We start from the raw sequence: 25,304 nt of genomic DNA, 5'->3' as shown, positions 1-25,304 counted from the left end.
CCCGACAATGTTGCAAATAGCTTCTCCCGAAACTTCCACAATGTTGCGAGTTCAACAATGTTGAAAATCGCTCCTCTTAGAACTACAACAATCTTGCAAGTAATGGTTAATATTGTTATAGTCAATGTGTAAGGTAATGGAGGGAAATTAAAGGGAAATATACCAGAAAATGGAGGAATATTAAAGGGAAATATACCAGGAAATGGAGAAATATTAAAGGGAAATGTGTAAGGTAATGGAGGGAAATTAAAGGGAAATATACCAGGAAATGGAGGAATATTAAAGGGAAATATACCAGAAAATGGAGGGAAATTAAAGGGAAATATACCAGGAAGGTATTGGATTAGGAGGTGTCGAAAGGTGTCCAGAAGTGAACGAAAAATTAATGTCAGTCATTGGTGGCTAACGCGGGCTTATTTAATAGTTTATTACAATAAATTTTTATTAGTTTCATAGTATTTTTGATTAGATTTTAATAAATATGCGTACAGATATACATTGGTATGGTACTATTCAGTTTGTAGTCCTGGTTGCTTCATCATAGGCGCACATGTGCCCCTGTTATGCGGCAACCTATACTGGCCTGTTCGTCGTCTCGGTTGCCATTTCGTAGGCGCATAGATGCCCCTGTTATGTGGTGTTGCGAACAATTTACAAATCAATTAAATTAGCGAATAGATCTTAAAATTAACTTAAAGGTTTTATGATTGGCTATTTAGTTTCTTCATTTGTTTTTACAGTGGGTGGTTTACACGTCAACAATGCTTTTACATAGCAACAATCTTGTACATTACTTCAGTTACACCACTGTACAATTTAAATTTGGTGCGTTAGTTAATTTAATAGAATTCCGTCGAGGGGAGCCACCAGGACATATGTTCAATTCAGGATAAGGTACATGAATAAGGTACATAAATAATGCTGCATTTTCAAGAATCATTTTAATTGGTTGTTACTATAGAAAATCGACAGAAATAGCCGAACGTCAAACAGCAATTGCTTGCTCAACTAAGCAAACCTTAAGCATTGGTTTCTTAACTAAGTCGACCTTATTCGCTGGCTTGCTGACTATGAATACAGAGATGGGCAAAACCCTAGGCTTCGAATAAATCTGAAGTTTGCCGAACTTGCCGAGTTTGTGTTTGTCTCGTTTCTTCCTCTGGGAAATGTTCGAAAGAGGAAAAGAGGCAAACATATCGGCAGACTTCAGATTAATTCGAATCCTAGGGTTTTACTCATCACTGTATGAATACATAGCGACTCAAGGAATGCTTATTTGGCTTATTCAAATAAGGCGATCTTAGTCAAGAACTTCTGATGGGTCTGATGATTCACGTCGCGACTGTGAATACGGGCCCTAGAAATTTAATCGAAGATGAGTCTCTTTCGCTAGGGTCTTTTGGAAACGTCAAGAATTGATAATCCCTCTATTGGTGAATTGGTGATAGACAGCTACAGACAGCTAGGTGATGCACACACATACACACACAACAATACATACAGCTGGATTGAGTATAAGCAGTGAGCAATCTTAAGTGGTGTTAAGTAAGTGCTCGATCTGGTACGATCTCGAATGTTCATGTTACTCAGTTACATGTAAATTTTATCTGTTGGGAGAGAAAACGTAGAAGAAATGGCTGATTTCTTAGATTCGGAAGCGGAGGAAAGCGAGGTATCGACATTGTTGAATTTTTCGTCTCACGACTGCAGTTCGTTTTAGTGTTACTCGTGATTGTCGATAACTTATGTCACTAATCGATGTGTTGCCGTTATATTCTAGGAGGAGGAGGAGTTGAACGATAATGAAAAAAAGAAACTTAAAAAGTTAAAGGCAGTGGAAGAAAGCGAGGAAGAAGAGGAGGAAGGTGAAATTTTTATGTTTTAATGTATCATAGTCCTTTTGCGTAGTATTTGTTGCTTAGTAAAAATGCATTTGTATATTGTTTCTATACAGATGACGAAGACCGGTTACGCGAAGAACTGAAAGATCTCATAGATGATAATCCTATAGAGGAAAGCGAAGGAGAAGATAGCGACGGCTCTGGAGCCTCTAAGAAACGTAAAAAAAGCGATGACGAGGACTTTGACGACCGTCTAGAGGACGAAGATTACGACTTAATAGAAGAAAACTTAGGTGTCAAAGTCGAGAGGGTACACTTGAATTATTTCAATTTCTTAAACAACAATATATTGTACACATGTAGTCATGAGATCCTTTACTTTAGAAACGTTTCAAACGCCTCCGCAGGATTCAAGATGAGGAATCAGAAGAGGAACAGGAGAAAGAAATGGATGATGATAGAGATGCCATCGCTAATGAACTTTTCGAAGGCTCAGGAGATGTAAGCTTGTTCTTTGATATATACCTTTTGTAATCTAATTTTTCTGTTTTCTGGTTCTTTTAGAATTTCTATTGCTTTGTATAACATACTTAATGTTTGTGATTGTTTTCATACCTATATCAGGAAAGAGAAATTAGCATGGTACGTATGGTAGTTGCAAGCAAAGGCCACTGACGTACAGTAAAACCTCGTTAATCTGGACTAACCGACATCTAGACAAACTGCGTTTGGATTAGCAAGGGTTTGCTGTACTTTCATCTTGTCACAATGTTTTCTATCGTCGTTATTTATCAGGAAGACGAAAGGAGGAGTGAACGGAGTCATAGGCCAGAAATGGAAACGTTTGACGAAGAAGGAAGCGAAGGGGAATACACGGACGCAGATGATTTTATCGTTGACGACGATGGTAGACCAATCGCCGAGAAACGCAAGAAGAAAAAGCCGATATTTTCCGACGCAGCTTTGCAGGAAGCTCAAGACATTTTCGGTGTGGATTTCGACTACGATGAATTCGGTAAATATGGCGAGGAGGACTATGAAGAAGAGGAAGAAGAAGAAGAGGAAGACGAATACATGGATGAGGAGGATGCCGAAAGGCCGAGAAGACCGAAGAAACAGTTGAAGAAGAAAACCACCAGGAAAAGTATATTTGAAATTTACGAACCCAGCGAGCTGAAGCGCGGTCACTTCACGGACATGGACATCGAAGTCCGAAACACGGACATACCTGAGAGAATGCAGCTTCGATCTGTCCCCGTTACCCCGGTCACAGAGGGTTCCGACGAGTTAGATCTAGAGGCAGAATGGATCTACAAGCAAGCGTTCTGTCGGCCAACTATCTCGATTCAAGACGCTCACTTGAACGCAGAGGCCAAGGAGAGAGCTCGTAAAGGACCTCAAACGATAGGCAAGATTAAAAAGGCTCTGGACTTCATGCGAAACCAACATTTCGAAGTCCCTTTCATATCATTTTATAGGAAGGAGTACGTCCTACCGGAACTAAATATCAATGATCTCTGGAAGGTGTACAAATTCGACGCGAAATGGTGTCAGCTTCGTCAGAGGAAAGAGAATTTGTTAAAATTATTCGAAAAAATGAGGGACTATCAGCTTGACGAGATCATGAAGAATCCAGACGCTCCTTTGCCGGACAGCGTGCGGGTGATCAAGGACGATGATATAGAACGACTTAAAAACGTGCAAACAACCGAAGAACTGAACGACGTTTACCATCATTTCATACTATACTACAGCCACCAGATTCCAGCGATGCAGGAAGCTGTGCGATTGAAGGAGAAGGAGGCGAAACGGGAAGCTAAGATTCAGAAACGAAGGCAACAGATCGCCGATGCCGAGGAAAACGGCGAGGATCCATTGCCAGAGGATGAAGCTGAGGTAGTAGAGGAAGAGGAAACGGACGACACGTTGAAACAAGCTATACGCACTGGTCCGTACTCCATCTGCAAACGAGCAGGTCTCGACAGTCTTGCGAAGAAATTCGGTCTCACCCCGGAACACTTTGCTGAGAATTTACGGGACAATTACCAGCGACACGAAGTGGACCAGGAGCCAACGGAACCTCTGACCATTGCCAGCGAATACTGCGGTCAGATATTCGGTACTCCAGAGGAAGTGGTGAAAGCTTCTCAATTAATGGTGGCGATACAGTTGGCGCGCGAGCCTTTGGTAAGAAAATGCGTGAGAGAGATGTACATGGAGAGGGCGAAGATATCCGTCAGACCCACGAAAAAGGGAATGAAGGAGATCGACGAGAACCACCCCATTTACGCCATGAAGTACCTAAAGAATAAACCCGTGCGCGATCTGGTCGGCGATCAGTTTTTGAACCTAGCCATAGCGGAGGATGATAAACTCATCACGATCACGTTGAGCGACAGCATAGAAGGGAACACTACTAGCAATTACGTCGACGAGATGAAGCAGCTCTATTATCGGGACGAGTTCAGCAAGAACGTTCAAGATTGGAACGCTCTGAGAGTCGGGAGCGTCGAGATGGCACTGACGCGAATGGTCATACCGAGCCTGAAGAAGGAGTTGAGAACAAATCTAATCGCGGAAGGCAAAGAATGCGTGATGAAGGCATGTTGTCGTAAGATGTACAATTGGATCAAAGTCGCCCCGTACACGTGCGAGTTTCCAGAAGAAGAGGACGAGGAATGGGACACCACCAAGGGACTTCGGGTGATGGGCTTATCTTACTTTCCCGATTATTCCCAGGCAGCGTTCATCTGTCTGGTAGCTCCCGATGGGGAATGCACGGATTATTTGAGACTGCCTCACCTAATGAAGCGCAAGAACAGCTATCGAGAGGAGGAGAAAACCATGAAGGAGGCTGATCTGTTAGCGATACGTAACTTCATAGCAACCAAGAAACCGCACGTTGTAGCAATAGGAGGTGAATCCAGGGACGCGATGATGATAGCAACCGACGTTAAAGAGTGCATCGCCAATCTGGTGGAGGACGAACAGTTTCCAGCCATTCAAGTGGAGATCTGCGATAACGATCTCGCCAAGATATACGCGAACAGCAACAAGGGCATATCAGAGTTCCGCGATTACCCAGAGTTGTTGCGGCAAGCTATCTCGTTGGCTAGGAGGATGCAAGATCCTCTAGTAGAGTTTTCGCAGTTGTGCACCGCGGACGAGGAGATCCTATGTCTCAAATACCACGCGTTGCAGGACCAACTACCGAAAGACGAATTGTTGGAGAACTTGTACCTGGAGTTTGTGAATCGCGTGAACGAAGTAGGCGTCGACGTGAACAAGGCGGTGCAGCAGGCCTATTCCGGGAATTTAGTGCAATTCGTGTGCGGCTTAGGGCCGAGAAAGAGTCAAGCTCTGATAAAGATGTTGAAGCAAACCAATCAGAGATTGGAGAACAGAACGCAACTGGTGACTGCTTGTCACATGGGACCAAAGGTCTTCATCAATTGCGCTGGTTTCATCAAGATAGACACTAACAGTCTCGGAGACAGCACCGAGGCGTACGTGGAGGTGCTCGACGGGTCGCGTGTCCATCCAGAAACGTATGAATGGGCGAGGAAGATGGCGGTGGACGCGTTGGAGTACGACGACGAGGACGCCAATCCTGCGGGTGCTCTCGAGGAGATCTTGGAGTCGCCCGAAAGACTGAAAGATCTGGATTTGGATGCCTTCGCGGAAGAGCTCGAAAGACAGGGTTTCGGCAATAAGGGCGTCACGTTGTACGACATCAGGGCGGAATTGAACTGCAGATACAAAGATTTACGGGTAGCTTATCAGTCGCCCAGCCCGGAGAAGTTGTTCGATATGCTGACGAAGGAAACGCCGGAGACATTTTACGTGGGCAAATTGGTCCTGGCGACAGTGGTGGGGATCAGTCACAGGAAACCGCAGGGCGATCAGTTGGATCAAGCTAATCCTGTGAGGAACGATGAAACGGGACTCTGGCAATGTCCATTTTGTTTAAAGAATGATTTTCCTGAACTATCCGAGGTGTGGAATCACTTCGACGCTGGAGCCTGTCCAGGAAAAGCCACTGGGGTCCGATTGAGATTGGACAACGGAATATCGGGCTATGTGCACATAAAGAATCTATCCGACAGACACGTCGCAAATCCCGAGGAAAGAGTGAGCGTAGGGCAAATAATCCATTGTCGTATAATAAAAATCGAAGTGGAACGATTTAGCGTCGAGTGCACCAGCAAGAGCAGCGACCTCGCGGACAAGAATCACGACTGGAGGTGCGTTTTTAAGATATATTTTTTCTTTTTTGTAGTCATGCACCATACCGGTGATATTCTAATGAGCTTTTGCATAGTTAGTTGAAATGTCAAAGCTAACGATATATGGTTTTGGATTCGAATGGCTAACAGTTCGGAACAGTGTTCTTCATACCATGATTTATAAACCTCTAAATTAATAGATATTTAAAGTATATGTTTTGAAAAGAATATTTTATAGATCATTGATTTTTTAACATTTTTTCTCAAGTCTGTACGTCTGTTTGTACACGTCTGATGTTTTATTCACACTTATGTTATTTATATATTTTTTGTTTACATTATTCAGGTGCATCATAAGCTGTACTTGTGCTAGGATGATACTTAAAAAACATTTTAAAGAAATTAACAAATTAAGTATAATAACATGTTTTTGAAACAACATGAAAATATATTAGAGAATTAAGCGAAACTTTATAGTACATTCAACGCCATGTACTTCATGCATAAACTGTGACTGATAATGCATAAAATTATGGTGTAAATTTATAGTGACATGGTAAGGTAACATCACCGAATCATATCATTATTTACTATTTTTAAAATATTTAATCAATTCTGAAAGCATATTAACGAAACCTATCAATTCTATTACAGATGTACATGGTATGCTTCAAAATTATCAGAGAGCAGGACACACTCTTTAAATGTAAATCAAGCAAGAAAAGTCTTCGCTTTTCATAGGCATACATACAATTTTTTTTTTTTTTTAAACAGACGGACTATTCAAATGAACAGTACTGTATTGTTAGCTGAAATATTTCAAACTCTACCAAAGCGCAAAAGCTACTTTAAATATCAGCGCAACATGTTCAGAATTGTCCTTGTTAGATAACAGTCACGTTGTCAGTATTACAGGTGCGAGAAATCAGTGTGTTTAAATGTTAAGTGTGAATGACGAATGTTTGGAAGAGAATGGATAGAATCAAACGTATGTTTATGCTGTGGTGCCTGGCAAAAGTTATGAGAACTTTGTAACAGCGTGTCCTATTGGTGTGAATGGTTTCAATTAATTGTAATTAGTTGATAATGGATCCTCCTCTAATAGTTGTTACCTATTAATGAATATATCTGCTTGCCTAATAATTCCTTCATAGTATTTTAAAATTTTTCTTTTCAGACCCCAACGAGATCCGTATTACGACACAGATGCCGAGCAGAAAGACCTAAAAGTTGAAGAAGAGACGAAGAAGGCCAAGCAACGACAGACATACGTCAAACGGGTGATCGTTCATCCTTCGTTTCACAATATCAGTTTCACGGAAGCTGAGAAGCTGATGCAAACGATGAAACAGGGAGAGGCGATCGTTAGGCCAAGCAGTAAGGGCGCGGATCATTTGACGGTCACGTGGAAAGTGACCGACGATATTTACCAGCACATCGACGTGAGGGAAGAAGGAAAAGAGAATGCATTCTCTCTGGGACAGAGTCTATGGATCGGGAACGAGGAGTTCGAGGACTTGGATGAAATTATTGCTAGACACGTTAACGCGATGGCTGCTTACGCTTCGGAACTATTAGACTTCAAATACTATAAACCGACCGTAGAAGGTATCAAAGATAAAGCGGAGGAAATACTGAAGGAACAAAAGAAAGATAATCCAGGGGGAATACCGTACATAATATCCGCCGCGAAGGTCAGTATCGAACTACTGTCTTTCGACTATCGTTGAATCGTGCCACGTTCGAGACATTTAAGACGGGCTTCCGCGCGTTTCAGAATTATCCTGGCAAATTTCTTCTGTCTTACCTTCCACGAACCCGGTGTCGTCACGAGTATGTGACGGTGTCGCCGGAGGGATTTCGATTCAGAGGACAAATGTTCGGTAGAGTGAACGACCTGTTCCGTTGGTTCAAAGAACATTTTCGAGATCCAGTGCCTGGACAGTCTACACCTAGCACCCCGCGTGGCGCTATGACCTCTAGAACGCCATATCATACGACGCCAGGAGCTGTGAGCGGTAAATGTTTTAATTTATTATACTGCAGGGATATCTTCTTTCACATGTACTGGATCATTAGATCCCATAAGTAATATCGTCTCTTACATTACTGTAAAGAGACATCTTTTTTTTAAACCACACATAACGAGGATAATAATAAAAAAAAATATAAATGGAATCTTTTATCCATTACACATTGTAGACCTTGCACTAAGTGATTATCGTCTATTTTGATTGCTACAACGTTTTTAACCAAACAAAATTCAACAATATTAAACACGTAAAAACAGTACTAGTCTTTTAAATCAAAACCTCGAACATTTGGAACAGTTGGAATTAAGACGATAACTGAAAGATGAAGAAGGTTATAGAAACGGGATCGTTCATACGTTTATGATTAAAGTAAACATAAAACGACATTACTTATGGAATGACCTGATATATTAGCAAAGGTTATAGGAACAATCACCGCGGTACTAACATTTAAACATAATATTTCAGGAATGAATCAAGAAGCAATACAAAGAGTGGCACAAAATCTTCCTCACCACATGTTACACTCCTTGTCGCAAGTAGCAAATCAGACCCCGCACCATTACCCACCGCACACTCCTGGAACTGCGAGCGCAGCTGGTTATGGTGGAGTCCACACTTATCCGAATACACCGTACACTCCTTCCGGTCAAACACCGTTCATGACACCGTACCAAACACCTCATCATACTCCCCATCATGGTCAACCAACTCCTAGATACGGACAACAAACGCCCAATCATCAACAGGGACCTTTCATTCATCCACCTCCTCCTTCGACTACCACTCCAGGCCATCATAGATCCACTCCTTCACATAGACCTACGCCTCCTATGTCGACACCTGGCGATCCCATGGACTGGAAAAAGGCAGCAGAAGCCTGGGCAAGATTAAAAAGCGGTCCTCGAGTTTCGTAAGTATCTCTACAGGGCATAGTAATTAAACAAACTAATGTTTGCTACATGAAAATTGTATGTTAATATTGGCAAAAGGAAGAGAAAAGAACTTCGTTTCGTATTTGGCATAACATTGTGGGAAATGTTTGTTTTAAAATGACTGCCGAATGAAACTCTACAAGTCCTCTTTAGATGCTAATAATAACACCAATAAAAAAGTGTAATACTGTTTTTTCATGCTTTACTAGTGGAACAACACCAAGGTACGACGAGTCTAGAAAAACTCCGCGGAACTACGAGGAATCTGTTGGAAGAACAACGCCGAGAAACAGAAATTTGGCTCGGACTCCGTCTTACAAATCTCCTCGAGGTACACCACACACCAATTCTAGTCCACGGAGTATGTCTCTCAGCGGAGACGGTACTCCTCTATACGATGAAAGCTAACGGATTCGTTTGTGCATAATAGATATCGTACTTTTTTGTTATATCTTTACGTTAAATTTATATATAATATATAACAATTTTAGAACAGAATCGAGAATCGCGTTGCAATTAAAATGCTCTGAAGGATGGGCATTAGTCGTCCTGTATAAAAAAAAAAAGAATATTGTCAGGTTCACTTACAAAACCATTGTATTGAAATCCATTGATCTAGCGATATCTTCCAATCTCTTAAACGTTTATATAGTTAGATGAACTATACTGGAGGCATACTAAAAAAGAGTAAGATTTAAAAAAAAAACGTAAAATCGTGCAATTTGCTTATTATATTTTTATTTTCTATCATACTGATACGTACTAATTTATATATTATTGATATATATATTATATATGTACGATATATATATATATGTACGAGAATTTCACTCGATTTTAATTTGTATCGATACTAAGTTATTATACATTTCTTATGTTACTGACATAGAAATGGAACGTATTTCTTACATACTTTATACAATTGTTAAATTATATTATTAAACAATAAAACAATCCACAAAACAAACGTTTTATGTTTTCAAAGGTTACTCTGAAACAATAGGTATCAGAATCGAATGGCGAACGTAGATACTCGTTTATCCCTTTTATTAAAAAAATATGAAACAGTATACATTACTTTATTCGCAATGTTAGAGCAAGCACATATGTTATTTTATACATGAGAATCTTCATCAGCGGATAATACACTATGTACTGATATATTGTTATGGTAGGTGCATACAATATTGGGACGATTCACAGCTGAAAATTCTTGTTGAACCTTAGACCTGAGACAGATATTAATAGCATCAAACGCGATATTTAGTACTAATAATTTGCTACTTATTGGTACACGTTTAAAAATTACATTTGTTTACTAACTGAGATTTCTGAATGTAAACCGTGTCATTTAGATGAGATATTCTGATGTTTCATTGGCGTGTGTCGCGTAGCTTGGATCATTGAAGATACGTTCATGCTACAGTTCATTAACTACTAAGCACGGAACTCATGGCACGGTTCACTGGTTGCAAACAAATTTTTACGATTGTTATATTGATCAGTTTGTCATTCGACCTCTGAAAAAACTAGATTGAGTACTGACAACACGTCGAAGATTTTGCCAAAGAACACGGCGTACATTCGGAACTCTCGATTAGTATCATTATGCAGAATCGGACCTTGAAAGCCTTAAATGCCTTACATTTGTCTAGTTCTGCAAGGTGACGGTATCGTGGATTTCGGTATTGACTTCGTCGGTCCAACGTCTAAGCAAGATTTACACTATAGAATTAAAATAATTATGTACATTAAATAATCTGACAATGTACATAGTTAATGTATTGCTTACCATATTTTCCGTATTTCCCAGATTATCCTGTTCGTTTGTTGTAACCGCAGAATCGGACAATTCCTGTTGTTTCGCTTTAACTTTTTGCTTCTGTCGATATCAATGTAAATACTTTTAAGAAAAAGAAAGAAGTGAGCAAACAAATATTACCTTCTGTACAGGAACGCTTGTATTATCGCTGAAGTCACTCAATTCCGACGCATGTTCTACGATTCTTCTTTTTTTCCGTGTTAGTATTTTGCGTTGTCTATTGCTTTCAAATTCCTTTAAATTCTCTATAGTTTTTGCATTACCTGACTTCTCTGGTGGACTCGCGGTATTATTCTACGACGTGAAATACGATATATTAGATGCGATAAATTATAAATTACATTACCTTAGACGGGGTCTTCTCAAAATAGTATACTTTCAAAAAATACAATAAAGAAATTCAACTGAGCAATTGTGGCAAGCACCTTTGATCCATTTGAAGTGTTCTTTTTGCTCACATCGTTTCCTTGCATCAATGATTTATTTACATTCTTACTTTTATTGGGACTATCATACATGGCAACCATCAAAGAATCCCTTGAAGTAGGACAAGCTGAATTATTTTGTTTTATACAAACGTTTTCTCCTGAAAAAAAAACTTTGTTTAACTGGCGATCGTATTCCCAAAGGTAATATAACTCTCTTACCTTTAGGATTTATACTAAAATTTGTAACGTCGACTGTATTTACAACGGGTACTGAACTAATCACGTCAGGTTTTGAAACTTTGTTTATAAATTCCCTGGATCGAAATAATTGTTCTCTAGTCTGTTCGTGAGATGCACACTTTTGACATTGGCATTTCATAGTTTCACCTCTCTTCCTAGAGGCTTCTATACAAGAACTTCCTTCCATCACTTCATTATTACTTTCTGTATCTCTATAAACATTTTTCTGCATGAAGTGTTCCCGCACTTTATATGTCTTGTTATTTGTATGGACATTCGTTTTATCCCACTGGTTTCCTTTAATTGCACTGGGCTTAACAGATACATTCCTTTCATTGCTTGGATCAATATGTTTTTTATATTTCAAACAACCTTCGTTGTCTTCTATGATACTGATACTAGAATCTTCGTGATTCCTGCTATTATTTTTTGTCAGTATCTCTTGTGTTTTGGTAGGACTTTTAACTGAAGATTTCTTTGACTTTCGATGTGCAATACTTCTTTTGATTTTACGTTTTGGAGACTCTATCACTGGCCTTTTTCGATGCAGTATCTGTGTTACCGATATCTTGCGAACACCAGCGTAAACTGAACTCTCGCTATCGGAACTACTGCTACCATTAGTTCTATTCATGCTGTTGAAAGTTTTGTTTATTTGTGACGAATTATTACAGTTCGTAAGGCTGTCTGCGGTTGCAGATTTATTTCTATCGAACACTATAATATTTTGCAAAGGAATAGATTCGGATGGGCAATATTCTTTCGAATTGCTGCTTTTATTACTACTTGATCTTGAATTCTTTATATTGGACTTGTCATTTTCATCTGCTTCATTTGATATAATGTGATGTATCCAATCAAGTAATTCACTGATTATATTCAGGCATGTTTTAGAATCGTTTTTATCCGTTAAAGTATTTATAATAAGATTTAATTTGTCTCGCAATTTATTTCTTTCATCTTCAGAATAAAAACAATTCGAAGCCGTATTGTCCTGTTGTTTGCAATTCTCTTTGTCGTTATTCAACCATGTAACGGGACACGTGCCAGATATAGATGTTTGAGTGAACGAATTACTCATATTAGTTTTACATGGACTATTATTTTCTTTCTCTGTCAGGGCCTGCAAGACGTTCGAAGTAGCTGAACGAAGTGTACGCGGTTCTTTTAAAGACTTTGGACCTTTATTTTCTGGACTATTCGAGCCTACAAATGTCATGTCTGTTATTTCGCTTCTTAAGTCATCGTCGCTATCAGTGACATTGGTAGGCCAACGAAAAGTTGTTTTGCATCCTTTGTCTATGAATGCTCTCCAAATATCGCAAACATTCAACCAGTCATCAGGGAATCCGTTAGAAAATTTATTAATGACATAATCTGGTAATTCTGTGAACAATGAAATTCTATTATTAAATATAAAAATATGTACAAATAAGTACACAATTATAATTTAAGTATGCAATGTATTACTAGATGTAAACTATTTACCATACTCATTGTCAACAATATTTCCTTGTAACTGGTACAAATGTTTACAAATAGATTCAACAATAGTGGATGTCAATCGCCTTATGATAGGTTTACTACGAGCAATTATTCCACTGAAATAATGAACTTAAATTAGGATTACTTTTGTACTTTCTTACTTTAAAAATCACAGATATAGACTTACCGTTCTATTCTTCCTTTAATAACCAGTTGCCCTTGTCCATTAAACATGACTTTCCAATCTTTAAAAACCTTAACTTTTCTATTTTGAACAATATCAGAAATCATATTTGAGGAACAAATATTATCGTGTTCAGGAGTTTCTTTTATGGTATCGTTTTCTGACACTGACTGAATTCTGGCATCGTTGGTTGTTGTTATATCGTTTGATTTTTTAAAAGTACTAGGAACACAGTCAAAGTTAGGTGGCGGCATCAACAAGTAATCTTTATCGGAGTCAGTTTTCGTATTGAATTTTTTAACACTTGATGTAGCAATTGGTTTACAACCATTTTTATCATTTCCTTTCAAGATCATATTTCTTAGATTGTTGCTCGAAGACACAACTTCGCTGCCAATTCTAGAGGCTTGTAGGAAATTAGTAGTGGAATCAAATCCATCCATATTGATACTGGAGATACTAATAGGTGTCATAGGTAACATATACGATTCATCTCTATCCTGTTTATTTTGTTTCCTGAGCAAAGCAAGTTTCAAAGCTCGTTTCAATTTCTGACATCGTTCGTCGTTTTGAATATCCGCGAATTTTGTCTGTACAGGTATAGGTAAATTCAAATAATGATTTAGAATATTTATACAATAGTCAAGCAAAATTTTATTTGAATAATATAGGATAATAAAATCAATAGTTGCCCAATTAATAGTTAAATTTTTATTTGTTCATCGTGAACATTTCAAATTCCAAGTTCAAGACGTTTATTTTTTATTTATCACTCGTAACTCTTATTCAAATAACAATTTTGCCAATTTTTAATTAATACAATGCTGGATATGTCCAGTTACCTCTGTCACGTGTGCCATATTTCAATACTTCGATTCAACAATCAATTAACTCTTTTGTATCCTTGGTCGTTTCAAAATTAAAATTTGATAAATCACATGTCATATGACCTATTCATCAATCTGCCATTTACTTCGGTGGCTTCAATAATAAGATGTATTTACTTACGTGCATATCAATATATGTATAAATAGAAGTGAATATGTGAAACAATGTGGAATATTTTGTGACTTGACAACTAATATCAACCTCACTATTCTCTGTTATATCGTATATGTTGGCGAGCACTTCTGTTTCTCGCGTTTCAATTTGTAACTGTCGTTTGCACAGTGATTCTCAATGTCTATTAAACACTACTGACGTTAGCATAACTCAGGGTTTGGCACGCTTGCTCCATGGAGCAAGGGAGCAAGCCAGCACTGACACCGACTGACTGAGTTGGACTGAGCAGGACTGAGTGAGCGTCTTCCCCCACTTTTGTTGTAATAGCACCATATGATATGGTGGATAGTGAAGCAGTAACAAGAGTGGGGGAAGCCTCAACAGCACATACCCCTACAGTACCGAACCCTGGAGTATAAAGATACACTTTAAATTTTGAAAGTATATCATCTAAAATTTTGAAAGCCTCATAAGATGAAAAGATGTTATGTATTTTCGCCTGCAATCGTAAAACATAAAAACTAAACTCATAGAAGAATTCAAACTTATCGAGTTAAATACAAAGAATAATATTATATTGCCATTTAATATTCCATTAATTTAAAGACATCGTTTTCTTTTACACATGATCATAAAATACTTTTTAATGAAATTATATTAACGCGACAGGTATCTATGTATCTAATTTAAGTAATTGTTAATTTTTTTTAATGTAACATCAGGTTGCAACATCGATGGCAGCTAGATCGTTCAACGATACGCTGATTATCCTTTTTAATAGAACTGTATGGAAATTATTACAATTAATAAATGTTAAATACGTTAAAATAAAGATTCAGTACAGGCACACTTAGGACTGAAATATTGCACGCATATTAAGCTTAAGCTTTGGTCACTTTAAGCCTCAGAAACTAGTATCATATAAATATTGGTCGTATCCTTTGTATCGCCAGCATTATCGCCAGCATTATCATCACCATTATCATGATCATCATCGTCGTCGTCGTCGTCATTGTTATTATTATCATTATTATTATTATTATTTACTTCTCCTTGAGATAGAAATATGTTATTGTTCCTTCCAGTAAAAATGGAACAATCATATCATTTTCGATTTCAATTATGGTAGCACAAGTTACCCATATTTGGTAATTATCACTGATCCATAAAGCGCATGCACTACTTTTATATTAATATCTCATAATGATTAAAATTGGACTAGAATTTTCACATTAAAGATAGTATAATCTCAATGTAATGTTATCGCTATTCTATTGCAAGCTATACGCACGTAATTTGACATTAATTATTTTGTTGAAGCGGGTACAAGAAAAAGTAGATTATTCTCTTCTTAACAAATATACCGCTATTGAGAAGTTCCACACAATCACCTGTATTAAGGTTTGGAGACGAACAGTCTGCTACGCATCTAATATGTTCGACAGATTGTTTCCATTTTATGACTTGCTACCCGCGGAATTGTCAGGTTCTCTCGAACCCTCCGCAGAACCTGCAAATTCTTTTTTATGATCTTTGGAATTTCTATCTTTATCATCTCGTCGATGAAGATTATGAAGATGTTGAAGATGATGATCTCTACGATCCTTCTGTGACATTTGACCCCTGTATTTTCGGTTACTTTCGTCGCGATAATAATTACGGTATCCCCGTGACCGATAAAGGGCTGATTCTTCCGTCTGATGATCTTGTTTGTCGTGACGATTCCTTTCATTTCTACGGCAATAAATGTTGTAAATAACGTTACAGCGATACATGTAAGCATTCAGTACTTTAAACGTTACCTAGGTACTCGACGGTGCCAGTAGCTCTGGCTCTGTAACGGTGGGAATTTAGGTGTTTGTTCTTGCGTGGTACTCGTAGGTGATCCACGACTGTGATGGCTATTGTTACTGTCTTGAGATTGAGCTCCTCTGTTAGCACTCGTTTTATTTGACAATACAAATGTCAATACTTCAAGTTCTTTCTTTTTGTCTTCGTTTTGTTTAAGTAATCGTTTTACCATCTTTTCCGTGACTTCTAAACGTGTCACCAAATTCGACTGAACAGGATCAAATCTAGATTCTACTTGGATTCCTACATCTACCACCGAATTTTTGTTTGTTTTCTCTTCTTCTATAGAATTCAGCTTTCTGCAATGAATAAAATATTTTTGTATCGTCACAGGGCATACATTTCACATGTCTGTTGCAATTACTAACTTTTTCTGTTGTTCAATAATTTCAGAGTAATATTGGTTTTGTGTTTTTGCTTTTTGTAGCGATATCTTGATATCTTGTAAATCTTTCTCCAAAAGTTCCACCTGCAATGGCGCAATATTTACGCATACTGGGCTACCCTGTAAAGAAGGATCATATTATATTGTGCTAGGTGTAATTTTAAAATGCTCCAAAAGTACAAAAATACCTTTGCTTTCACGAACCCAGTTCCATTATCTTCGGGAGAAGAGGGAGTGCTAGGTGCATAAGTAGAGCCTTTTGAGAATACTAGCTGAAACTGTAAATCTATTTACAAGTACAGAATATTAGAGTTGCGTTTGGTTGTAGGAAAAGTAAACAACATTGTGTGGTACAATCTACCTCTATTCTTTTGTCGCAATGATTCAACTTCTTGGTGTAAAGCAACCAAGGTTGCCTGATGCTGTTCTTGTAAAAATTTCATATTTTGCTCTAATTGAGCTACTCTATCCACATTAATATTCTGAAGTCTGAGCGTTTTATTCAATCCTTCATTTCTTTCTGGTAGTGGTACTATATCTGCCTGCGATTTCTTTCCCTGAGAAGAAATATTCATGTATTTTGTCATATAGAAATTGTTTAAACATTCCTTCCAACAAAAGGGAAAGGCACTCACTTTCGGAAAAGCTACAGTTGGCAATTTAACCAACACTTTAGACGCCATTCTTGCAAGCTTTCCAGCTAGTCAAGGAAGTAAAACATAAATATTTGCTAGGAACGTCGGTCGAAATAAACGATTTTTTTACATAACACAGGCGAACGAAACTAAGGACTTTTCTCTCAAAAGTTGATCATGCTTTCGTGTATCTGAAAAAAATGTACAAAAATGACGATAAGTTCTCCTTTACGATACGAAAATTTCGAATACAGACGAGTGCCATGTATCCACTACACAATCGAACGCATCAATGGAACGACTGTCATTCAAAAAATACAAGGAGCATCGAAGCGGCAAATACATATAATCGAAACGATTTCCGAATATTATTCGTACGTCTCGTTTATTCAACATGTTCGAGAATCCAGCAATCCAGCAATGATGCGATATCGTTCGACTAACATTAAAATAATACGTTGTTTTTTTTTTTTAAGAGTCAAGATCATCCCGCGCCGCAGCATCGTCGTTCGGCATATTTTAATGACAGCAAAGAAACGCAAGTAATAATGCAGAGCGATTAAATGTAGGAAAACGAAAGGAACGTGTGAAATTATAAAGACAGAGTCACAGAAATTGTCTTCTATACATTACCGAATTACATTTAAACTGACAGTCATTTACACGAAACGAAAGCCGAAAATTCAACGGCACACAAGAAATAGGGGGCTCGGTGGAGCTGGGTGGAGCGTGATTCTGCGCCTTAACTCTGACGTCACGTTGTGCCAGCGAACGATTGGTTAACACAGTGTTTCTCAAACTTCGCCTATCTGTGCGAACCCCCTTCGATAAAAGAACTCCTTTGCCAAACCCCCTGGACTAAAATTAATTTATTAATTATTAAAAAGAAAGTGTATATGCTTTGCTAAATTTTTATCTAGTTTGAATGCTTTCCTTTTTCGTTAATCTTGATAACTAAAATATAAGTATACAGGGTGTCCCAAAAATGTTGTAACACCTTGAAAGAGGTGGTTCGAGAGGTAATTTGAAACAACTTTTTCCTTAGCAAAAATGTTGCCCGAGACTTCGTTGAGGAGATATTAACGGAAAACACTGACCAATCAGAGCGCGAGAATGCCGTTGATGCGGTCGCGGTAGCGAAGGCTATGTGCTAAGCGGCCGCGCTTGTACGCGAACAAGCGATTCGGCGTGCATCGAAGGACATTGACGCTGCCGCCTATAGCGCATAGCCTTCGCTACCACGGCCGCTCCAACGGCATTCTCGCGCTCTGATTGGTCAGTGTTTTCCTTTAATATCTCCTTAACGAAGCCTCGGACAACATTTTCGCCAAAGAAAAAGTTGTTTCAAATCATCTCCCGAACCACCTCTTTCAAGGTGTTACAACAGTTTTGGGACACCCTGTATATATTATATATATTAATAATATATTATTACCAATGATGACAATTGTTCTACCAGGAATGTTTGGTATAAATTAAAAGCATTAAGTACTTCGTTGCAATATATGAATGCTTCTTCTTTTTATTTCGAGGTTTCAAGGATCATACCACTATGTTCACGGACCCCCCAGCGGCTCGTGGACCATAGTTTGAGAAACACTGAGTTAACGTTTCAGCAATAATGGTGAATGTCTACTTTCACGATCAAATGAAAGAGGACTAGAACGATTTCAATAATTCCTGATATAGATTAGACTTAGACGAGATGGATAAATTGTAGATAGTCTGGGGAAAACACGGAAATTTTCTGATACCGTGATTAGAGGATAGACATTGAAATCATTGCGGTCGAGTTGGTTCAACGATTTCAAAATTAAGCGCGCTCAAGGTGGACTCTGTCCGAATACGTACAACAAAATTTGTTCGTCAGATAATCTATGTTTTCTATGTCAGCGTCTCTCAAATTCCTGTTTACATATTGTGGTGTCAACTCCAAGCACAGCACTCGAAATGACATCATATTTTTTATTGTAAATAGTACTGCTAGAATACTTTGGTAATATTCTTCAATGTCGTCATTTTTTACCTGTTTCACTCATAGCCCCCAAGGAACACAGTGTTTGGAGCCTCTGTTTTAAATTAAGAGGTCCGCTAAATAAGAATAAAATATTGCTGAAAGCACTTTCCTTAATCTGTGGTACAATATACTTTGTTTTCTTCTGAGAATCGTCAGAAATTGTTCTTTACTAAAGGGTTACGTGGAAAGATGAAGTTTGAGAAACGCTGTTCCATGTCCTTGCGCGCGGGAGTATTGATCCAAAGGCATTTAACAAATGATAGCACACCATAGCCGCGCCCATGCTTCTGTCGATCCTATCTCAACATTTATTCACATTTAACTTTCTGTAATATTTTATGGAAAATCGTTGTCCATCCAAGACACAACGACAAACAAAACATTTTAATTTTGTATACATACGTGCTACTACATGAAAGAAATATTCGTCACGATAGTTCTCTAGAAAACAAACTCTTATTTCATTTGAATTCCTCGAAAAGTTATGAAAATGAAAAATACTTGAAGGACAAAGTAAGAGTTTCACGATAGTAATCTAATACGTGAATACCTTAACAATGCGAACTCCTCGTTCCTTTTTAAAAACTGATGTGATCAAAATCGAATAGAAAAGTATGAAAATTGGAAAAAAAGTCACTTCGATTTTAATAATTGAAAGCATGCATACGTATACATATGCCTGCATTTACACATGAATGCGTGTACGTTTACGTATACGTGTGTTGTACAATATGAACTTAAAATCTTGATCTGAGAATGGTCTGAAGTATATTTTATATGAGATTGAAATATCGAGTTTGAAGTGCCAATTTAACTCCTGTTCGAACCCGAAAAGAAAGTATCCTTCGAACTTTCTTCCACCATCTGAAGAAAAATAGGCTCACGTTTTGACTTTTTTTTAGAGATCACATGCTTTTCGGCGTACCGTCTTTGGCGTACTAACGTACGCAAACAAAAATTATTTAAATAATTCCTCGAAACGAACATAACCAAAAAAATGTCTTTTATGATAGAAAGCAGGCAACCTAATGAAATAAACAATAAAAACAGTGAACATTTACTTACTTATAGAATGAAAGAAGATTATAGTTTTAAGGTATTTATATGTTTTATCTATAATATGTTTACTGTATATGTTATACACGATATTTAATTATTTATGAATTACCATTAATGTAAAGTATTTTCCTTTGTAGTATATACCTGAAAGTCATTTTAAATGTGTAGTAAAAAACGTACAGAGGCAAAGGCGCAAGGAGGATGAGGAGCGTATTTGGACTTCATTCGTTAAAGAACAGGAGTTAAATAATCTGAGGATTGATAAAGGTGATGTTGACTGGTCCATAGAAAGCATCGAAAATCTCCTACAAGAGAATATACAAGATGTAGATAGAGAACTTAAAAGACTCCGGGAGGATGCTCTCCCCGAACGAAATAAAGGGACTCGAAGTTGTAAATCTAATAATAAACATGAAAAGTCTACACCTATAGAAGTGAGTATTTTTAAATTTCTGTTTTGCTCAAACTGTATCGAGAAAATATCAAATTCATATTACTTTTATAAATAATAGAATAGTTTTCCGAAGGAAAAGCTGGAGGTAAAAGATAAAAATAGAAATAACACTAATATTCAAATTCCAATTTTGCAAGAGGACATTGTTTCTAATTATAAAGAAACCGAAGAATCCAGAAGAAGTTTTAAATCGAAGGCTAAAATATCTCTATCGGACCCTTTGATTACGCACAAGAGACATTATACGAATCAACTTCTGCACACAACTGATAACTTTGAGAATAATTCTGATTCGGATTCGAGTAATAACAGAAACGATATTGTTCACGTACAACCAGATCCGTTTACAGTACAAAAAATTCTATTAATGCAAAAGAAAATTGCTGAATTATTAAATGAAATTTCATTTAGATTATGCAAGATTCCTCTGCCAGATGGTGATAACGATTTGAAAAGAAGGCAACAGCAAAGTATGGAATTTGCTATTAGATTTTCAAGAAATTATATCTATGAACTTAACAGGCTTGTCGCGAGCATTCAAAAACACATCGGTGTTGTATCTTTCAAAACGCGATTAAATCAATGTCATAAAAATATTGGATTTCGTCAAGACAAGATTAAACAAGAACTAATCGCTGCTCATCAATTATTAATACAAGCTTTAAGTGCTTACTGCAAACATATTCCTAACTCTACTCTCGAAGGCCACGCTAAAAAACTTCAAAATGTACTACAGATTGTCTGTGACCTGAAAGATATATGCGATAAAGTTGAACTCTCCGCCAATCGTTTCTGCGCGGGAGATGCGGATATGATGCCAGAGGTAATACGTGTTGAATAAAAATAATTTAACTGATTTATAGACAAAAGTCTTTGTAAAACTGTTCTGTATTAGGAAACGGAACTTCAAGATGTAATCGATACTATTTTGTCGAAATTGAAGTTGACTTTAGAAGGTAAACATCCAACTATTAATCATAGGAATACTGAATCTGCAATGACTCTTGCACCGGTATCTTCTCGCAACAAAAAAAGTTCTAGTAAAAAGAATTTATCTAGTCGACTGAGTATGTACAGCGTGGATGTATCTAAAACTAAGCAAAGAAAAAGGAACGACTTGAGAAAAAGTACATGATATTACCTAAGATTTTACATTATTAAGTACTTGTTATTTTATCAAACACACCAGCTCAAACTTATATCTTTCAGGTCATTTTTCTCAAAAAGAAAAAAAGTGTTCTGTACTAGACACCAAAAGCACACACAGTCAACAATATTTGATACCAGAATTACTATATCCTAGTCCCGTAACGCATACACCGTCTTCTAGGGACGTTGCTTGGATTGAATCGACAAAGGATGTGAAGTATTTGAGAGAAGATGATATCAAAACAATGATGGACGAAATAGTAATAGATTCTGATAATGTAAGGGATATCGATAATAATCTATTAACATACTAGAACCAGTTTAAACAAACAGTAATTTTGTGAAATAGGATAGTAATCTAGACATTCAAACGAAACGTAGTAATACAATGAAAAAGGTACAACAATCTAAAATATTACGGAAAAAGTTATCTACAGAGATATCTAAATCAAAGAATGGCGATGTTAAAAGGACAAATACTAAAGGACATTCTACAAATGACAATGATCTACTAAAAAAAATATCAACAATTACCAAAGAACATTTGTCTACTCTAGTTCCTGTAATAAGCGATTTAATGACTTTAGCATCAAAAAAGGTAACAGTAACGACAAGTAATATCTACAATTAATTTCCTAATTAACTATTAAACGTACTATATATTTTATGATAGCAAAACGACTCAGAAGCGCAACCTATATCAGAAACATCTATGGGAACGTTAATAGAATTTTTGCACAAATATCAATCGCCTAAAGATTCGGATACAAAAGCATCTATGACGGATGATAGTTGTAAACGTTCAAATGTTAAATTAAATGGGTAAATAAAACGTAATAATAAAAATACATGTCATTTAGATAAAATAAGCACGAATACTTTCTGTCTCATGGCAGCGTATCTGAAATTCAGAAATACGGCAATGAGAATGTACAACTAATTTATGTGTCATCCATGGATAAGGTGCCTAACACGACACACTGTAATGCTTCGTGTCAAGTCGATTGCGAGATCGCGGTAAGCATAATACAAGGAAAATATATCATTTCCATAAAATTGTTGTAATTTATATTAATAATTAACTGTCTATATATCGATCATTTTTTTCAGAGTATCAATAATAGAAAAAGTACAAATTCAACTACCAAAGACTGGGTGGAACTTAATGTTTCAAAAGAGACTGCACTACAGTTTTCAGCATACAGAGACGAATATCAAAAGCTGTGTCAGTCAAAGCCAATGTATTCTAGCAGCACACCAAACAAACCATGGGATATCGTGGCATGGTAAATATGCTGAATTATACTTATCTAATGAGCTTTGATTGATAGAATTCTTCTGTAACAGGATATCCGATAAACTAATAGAAGAGCTAATAATCGAAATAACAGAAGAATTACAAATGAACGATGTACTACAGAAATTGTTTGAGATGGAATTTAAAGAATATTAAGAGCAATGTTTGTTCGTGACAAATTAAAATATAAAATCACATTTATGAAGCAACCAATTTTGCAAACATTTTTTACTTGAAATATAAATTTTTTAAATAAATTATTACTTTATATGTCGGTGTTTAATTTATTTACTCTTACCATTATCCATTATGGAATAATGAGAACAAAAGGATTCAGTAAAATTCTGAAACAGATAAAAGTTTCGAGTAGCAAATCAAAATTAATAATTGTTTCGTAAGAATTAATCGTAAGAATTAGAATAGGAAGTATAGAATTAAATATTTTACAATGAAGAAATACAAATTTAATTGTTCAATCAAATAATTTACCATACGTTGATGCTAATAATTATTTATTATCGAATAAAATTTTGAACACTTTGCATACATATGTATATATATGTATGCACAATTGCACACCTTTTTTGTTTATAGAATGCGCCATATTTGATTAGTATATGGATTCATAGGAATGATACCTATTCGTACGTATCATAAATATTGCACTACCGTATTTACTTTGAAGTGTTGAACACTCACTGAACTATATTAGTATAGTTCAATGCGAGCGTGACCCCCATTGAGCACAGTTGAATGGGAATCATATCCACATGGTGCGTTGCATGCGTTGGTGGCGCTCAATATAGATGTTTTCTGTTATTAATCATTTAGGTAATGTCAATTAATAACAGAATATAAAAAGACATTTTAGTTTTATTACAAAAATACAAAATGAGACAAACAATTTTAAAACTGTACAAAGATCTGTTGCGCTACGGAGACACGTTGAAATACACGGAAACGAAGTATTATAAGAACAAAATTCGTAGAAGTTTCAAAGAAAATAAGTGCTTGACCAATCAAGCAGACATTGATTTTCAAATCCAGGTAAAGTAAATGTAAATGTAGTTCGCTTTTTTGCTTGCAGTTATTTCCAAATGAATCGTTATCTACGTTACTTAACCTAAAAAAAGCTCATCTCAATTTACGAACTTTTCTTTTCAGAAAGGAAATAAACTTTTGGAGTTTCGTCGAATCGTATAAGTAATTTTTTGTAACGAAAATAAATATGTAATTATGTGAAGATTGCAACAATGTTGAAGTCCTTATCAAACAGATATTATGTTCAATCCTCTGCTGGTTACAGGCTTCTATCAAGCTGTGAAAAAGTTTGTAGTTTTCTGTGTGGTGGAAATAATATTTATAACAATTTAGTCAATGTTCAGAGTAGTAACAACCAAATTCGATGTAAGTCTTACAATCGCTTTTTAGACTATTCAAAAGTACCTAAACTCGATGAAAATGATCTGCAAGAGCAACACGTAAGAGGATCTGGTCCTGGTGGTCAAGCAACCAATAAAACATCTAATGCAGTAGTTTTGAAACACAAACCTACCGGACTAGTTGTAAAATGCCATGAAACCAGAAGTTTATCACAAAATAGTAAAATTGCTAGAGAAATAATGTTAACAAAATTAGATGACCTAATCAATGGCGAGGATTCTATTAGAAATCAAGAAAAATTGCTTCAAAAAAGGGATTCAATGAAGAAGAAACAAAAGCAAAAGAAATTAAACAAATTAAAGGAAGAATTTAAGAAACGTGAATCCTTAGATGGTACATTCAACAAAGTTAATTAATTTTGAACTACACTTTTGTAAATATTGAATAATGTAATTTTCCTTAAGTGTAACTAAACAATGAATAAATAAAATTGAGTCCTTGTCAAATTAAAGTCAGGTGCAATATCATTAAGTTAATACATTAAATTATATCATACTTTTGATGTTGAGTCACAGAAGTATTTGTATTGCATTGTTTACTGAGTCTAGACGGTTAATATTTTTTAAAATAAACATTAAAGCATGGATTAGAATATACATCGCATTAATTAAGCCTTACATTAATATAAACTTTCTCAAAAAGAAGCTATGAAGAAACTAGCAATTACAGAAGTATTTACTTATTAAGAAATATTTGCAAATATGATTAAGCGTAATTTTCAGTCGGTAATTGTCAAAATGTTTACAACCTGTTTGTAGCACAACTGTAAGTTTTCTTTATTGAAAAAATAGAAATAGGAATACTTCTGTGACTCGCTA

General features: G+C 36.5%; 6 protein-coding genes across 13 annotated transcripts; 4 read left to right on the top strand and 2 right to left on the bottom strand.

The window, feature by feature from the left end:
- The first annotated feature begins 1,291 nt into the window (after positions 1–1,291).
- On the top strand, positions 1,292–9,748 carry LOC128886608 (transcription elongation factor SPT6-like). 2 transcript variants are annotated; one of them, XM_054141646.1, is made up of 10 exons: positions 1,292–1,672; positions 1,781–1,865; positions 1,955–2,151; positions 2,226–2,342; positions 2,466–2,483; positions 2,637–6,085; positions 7,245–7,761; positions 7,845–8,085; positions 8,569–9,013; positions 9,245–9,748. In XM_054141646.1, exons 1-10 carry the CDS (start codon positions 1,634–1,636, stop codon positions 9,441–9,443), a joined length of 5,307 nt encoding a protein of 1,768 aa, XP_053997621.1. In that variant the 5' UTR covers positions 1,292–1,633; the 3' UTR covers positions 9,444–9,748. The 2 variants fall into 2 exon arrangements, with proteins under 2 accessions (XP_053997621.1, XP_053997622.1); XM_054141647.1 differs by lacking the exon at positions 2,466–2,483 and having other exon boundaries at positions 1,293–1,672.
- A 317-nt stretch (positions 9,749–10,065) lies between these two features.
- On the bottom strand, positions 10,066–14,620 carry LOC128886614 (uncharacterized). Of its 2 annotated transcripts, none has more exons than XM_054141666.1 (9): positions 14,037–14,620; positions 13,198–13,784; positions 13,014–13,126; positions 11,505–12,911; positions 11,283–11,443; positions 10,978–11,151; positions 10,828–10,917; positions 10,658–10,760; positions 10,066–10,264 (listed from the first exon to the last, which is right to left on the bottom strand). In XM_054141666.1, the coding sequence occupies exons 1-8, from the start codon at positions 14,052–14,054 to the stop codon at positions 10,677–10,679; spliced, it is 2,634 nt and encodes an 877-aa protein (XP_053997641.1). In that variant the 5' UTR covers positions 14,055–14,620; the 3' UTR covers positions 10,066–10,264; positions 10,658–10,676. The 2 variants fall into 2 exon arrangements, with proteins under 2 accessions (XP_053997641.1, XP_053997640.1); XM_054141665.1 differs by having other exon boundaries at positions 10,681–10,760; positions 14,037–14,555.
- Positions 14,621–14,749: 129 nt separating this feature from the next.
- On the bottom strand, positions 14,750–20,007 carry LOC128886625 (uncharacterized). Of its 6 annotated transcripts, none has more exons than XM_054141685.1 (7): positions 19,969–20,007; positions 17,068–17,258; positions 16,794–16,989; positions 16,621–16,718; positions 16,416–16,552; positions 15,999–16,346; positions 14,750–15,930 (listed from the first exon to the last, which is right to left on the bottom strand). In XM_054141685.1, exons 2-7 carry the CDS (start codon positions 17,113–17,115, stop codon positions 15,654–15,656), a joined length of 1,104 nt encoding a protein of 367 aa, XP_053997660.1. In that variant the 5' UTR covers positions 17,116–17,258; positions 19,969–20,007; the 3' UTR covers positions 14,750–15,653. The 6 variants fall into 6 exon arrangements, with proteins under 6 accessions (XP_053997660.1, XP_053997661.1, XP_053997656.1 ...); XM_054141686.1 differs by lacking the exon at positions 19,969–20,007 and adding an exon at positions 19,635–19,943; XM_054141681.1 differs by lacking the exon at positions 19,969–20,007 and adding an exon at positions 17,701–17,835.
- LOC128886615 (uncharacterized) lies at positions 19,970–23,313 on the top strand. Its single transcript, XM_054141667.1, has 10 exons — positions 19,970–20,180; positions 20,281–20,577; positions 20,656–21,420; positions 21,493–21,724; positions 21,807–22,024; positions 22,096–22,344; positions 22,420–22,568; positions 22,643–22,763; positions 22,857–23,032; positions 23,094–23,313. Exons 1-10 carry the CDS (start codon positions 20,082–20,084, stop codon positions 23,197–23,199), a joined length of 2,412 nt encoding a protein of 803 aa, XP_053997642.1. The 5' UTR covers positions 19,970–20,081; the 3' UTR covers positions 23,200–23,313.
- Positions 23,314–23,648: 335 nt separating this feature from the next.
- Positions 23,649–24,344, top strand: LOC128886631 (MIEF1 upstream open reading frame protein). Its single transcript, XM_054141692.1, has 2 exons — positions 23,649–24,090; positions 24,208–24,344. Exons 1-2 carry the CDS (start codon positions 23,935–23,937, stop codon positions 24,244–24,246), a joined length of 195 nt encoding a protein of 64 aa, XP_053997667.1. The 5' UTR covers positions 23,649–23,934; the 3' UTR covers positions 24,247–24,344.
- On the top strand, positions 24,297–25,214 carry LOC128886629 (mitochondrial translation release factor in rescue). The gene has a single exon (XM_054141690.1). It carries the CDS (start codon positions 24,297–24,299, stop codon positions 24,840–24,842), a length of 546 nt encoding a protein of 181 aa, XP_053997665.1. The 3' UTR covers positions 24,843–25,214.
- The last annotated feature ends 90 nt before the right edge of the window (positions 25,215–25,304 follow it).

The sequence above is a fragment of the Hylaeus anthracinus genome, unplaced genomic scaffold, assembly GCF_026225885.1.
Source record: "Hylaeus anthracinus isolate JK02 unplaced genomic scaffold, UHH_iyHylAnth1.0_haploid 11985, whole genome shotgun sequence".
Classification (NCBI taxonomy): domain Eukaryota; kingdom Metazoa; phylum Arthropoda; class Insecta; order Hymenoptera; family Colletidae; genus Hylaeus; species Hylaeus anthracinus.
The sequence above is the reverse complement of the archived record's forward strand: the minus strand, read 5'-3'. Positions and strand labels throughout refer to the sequence as shown.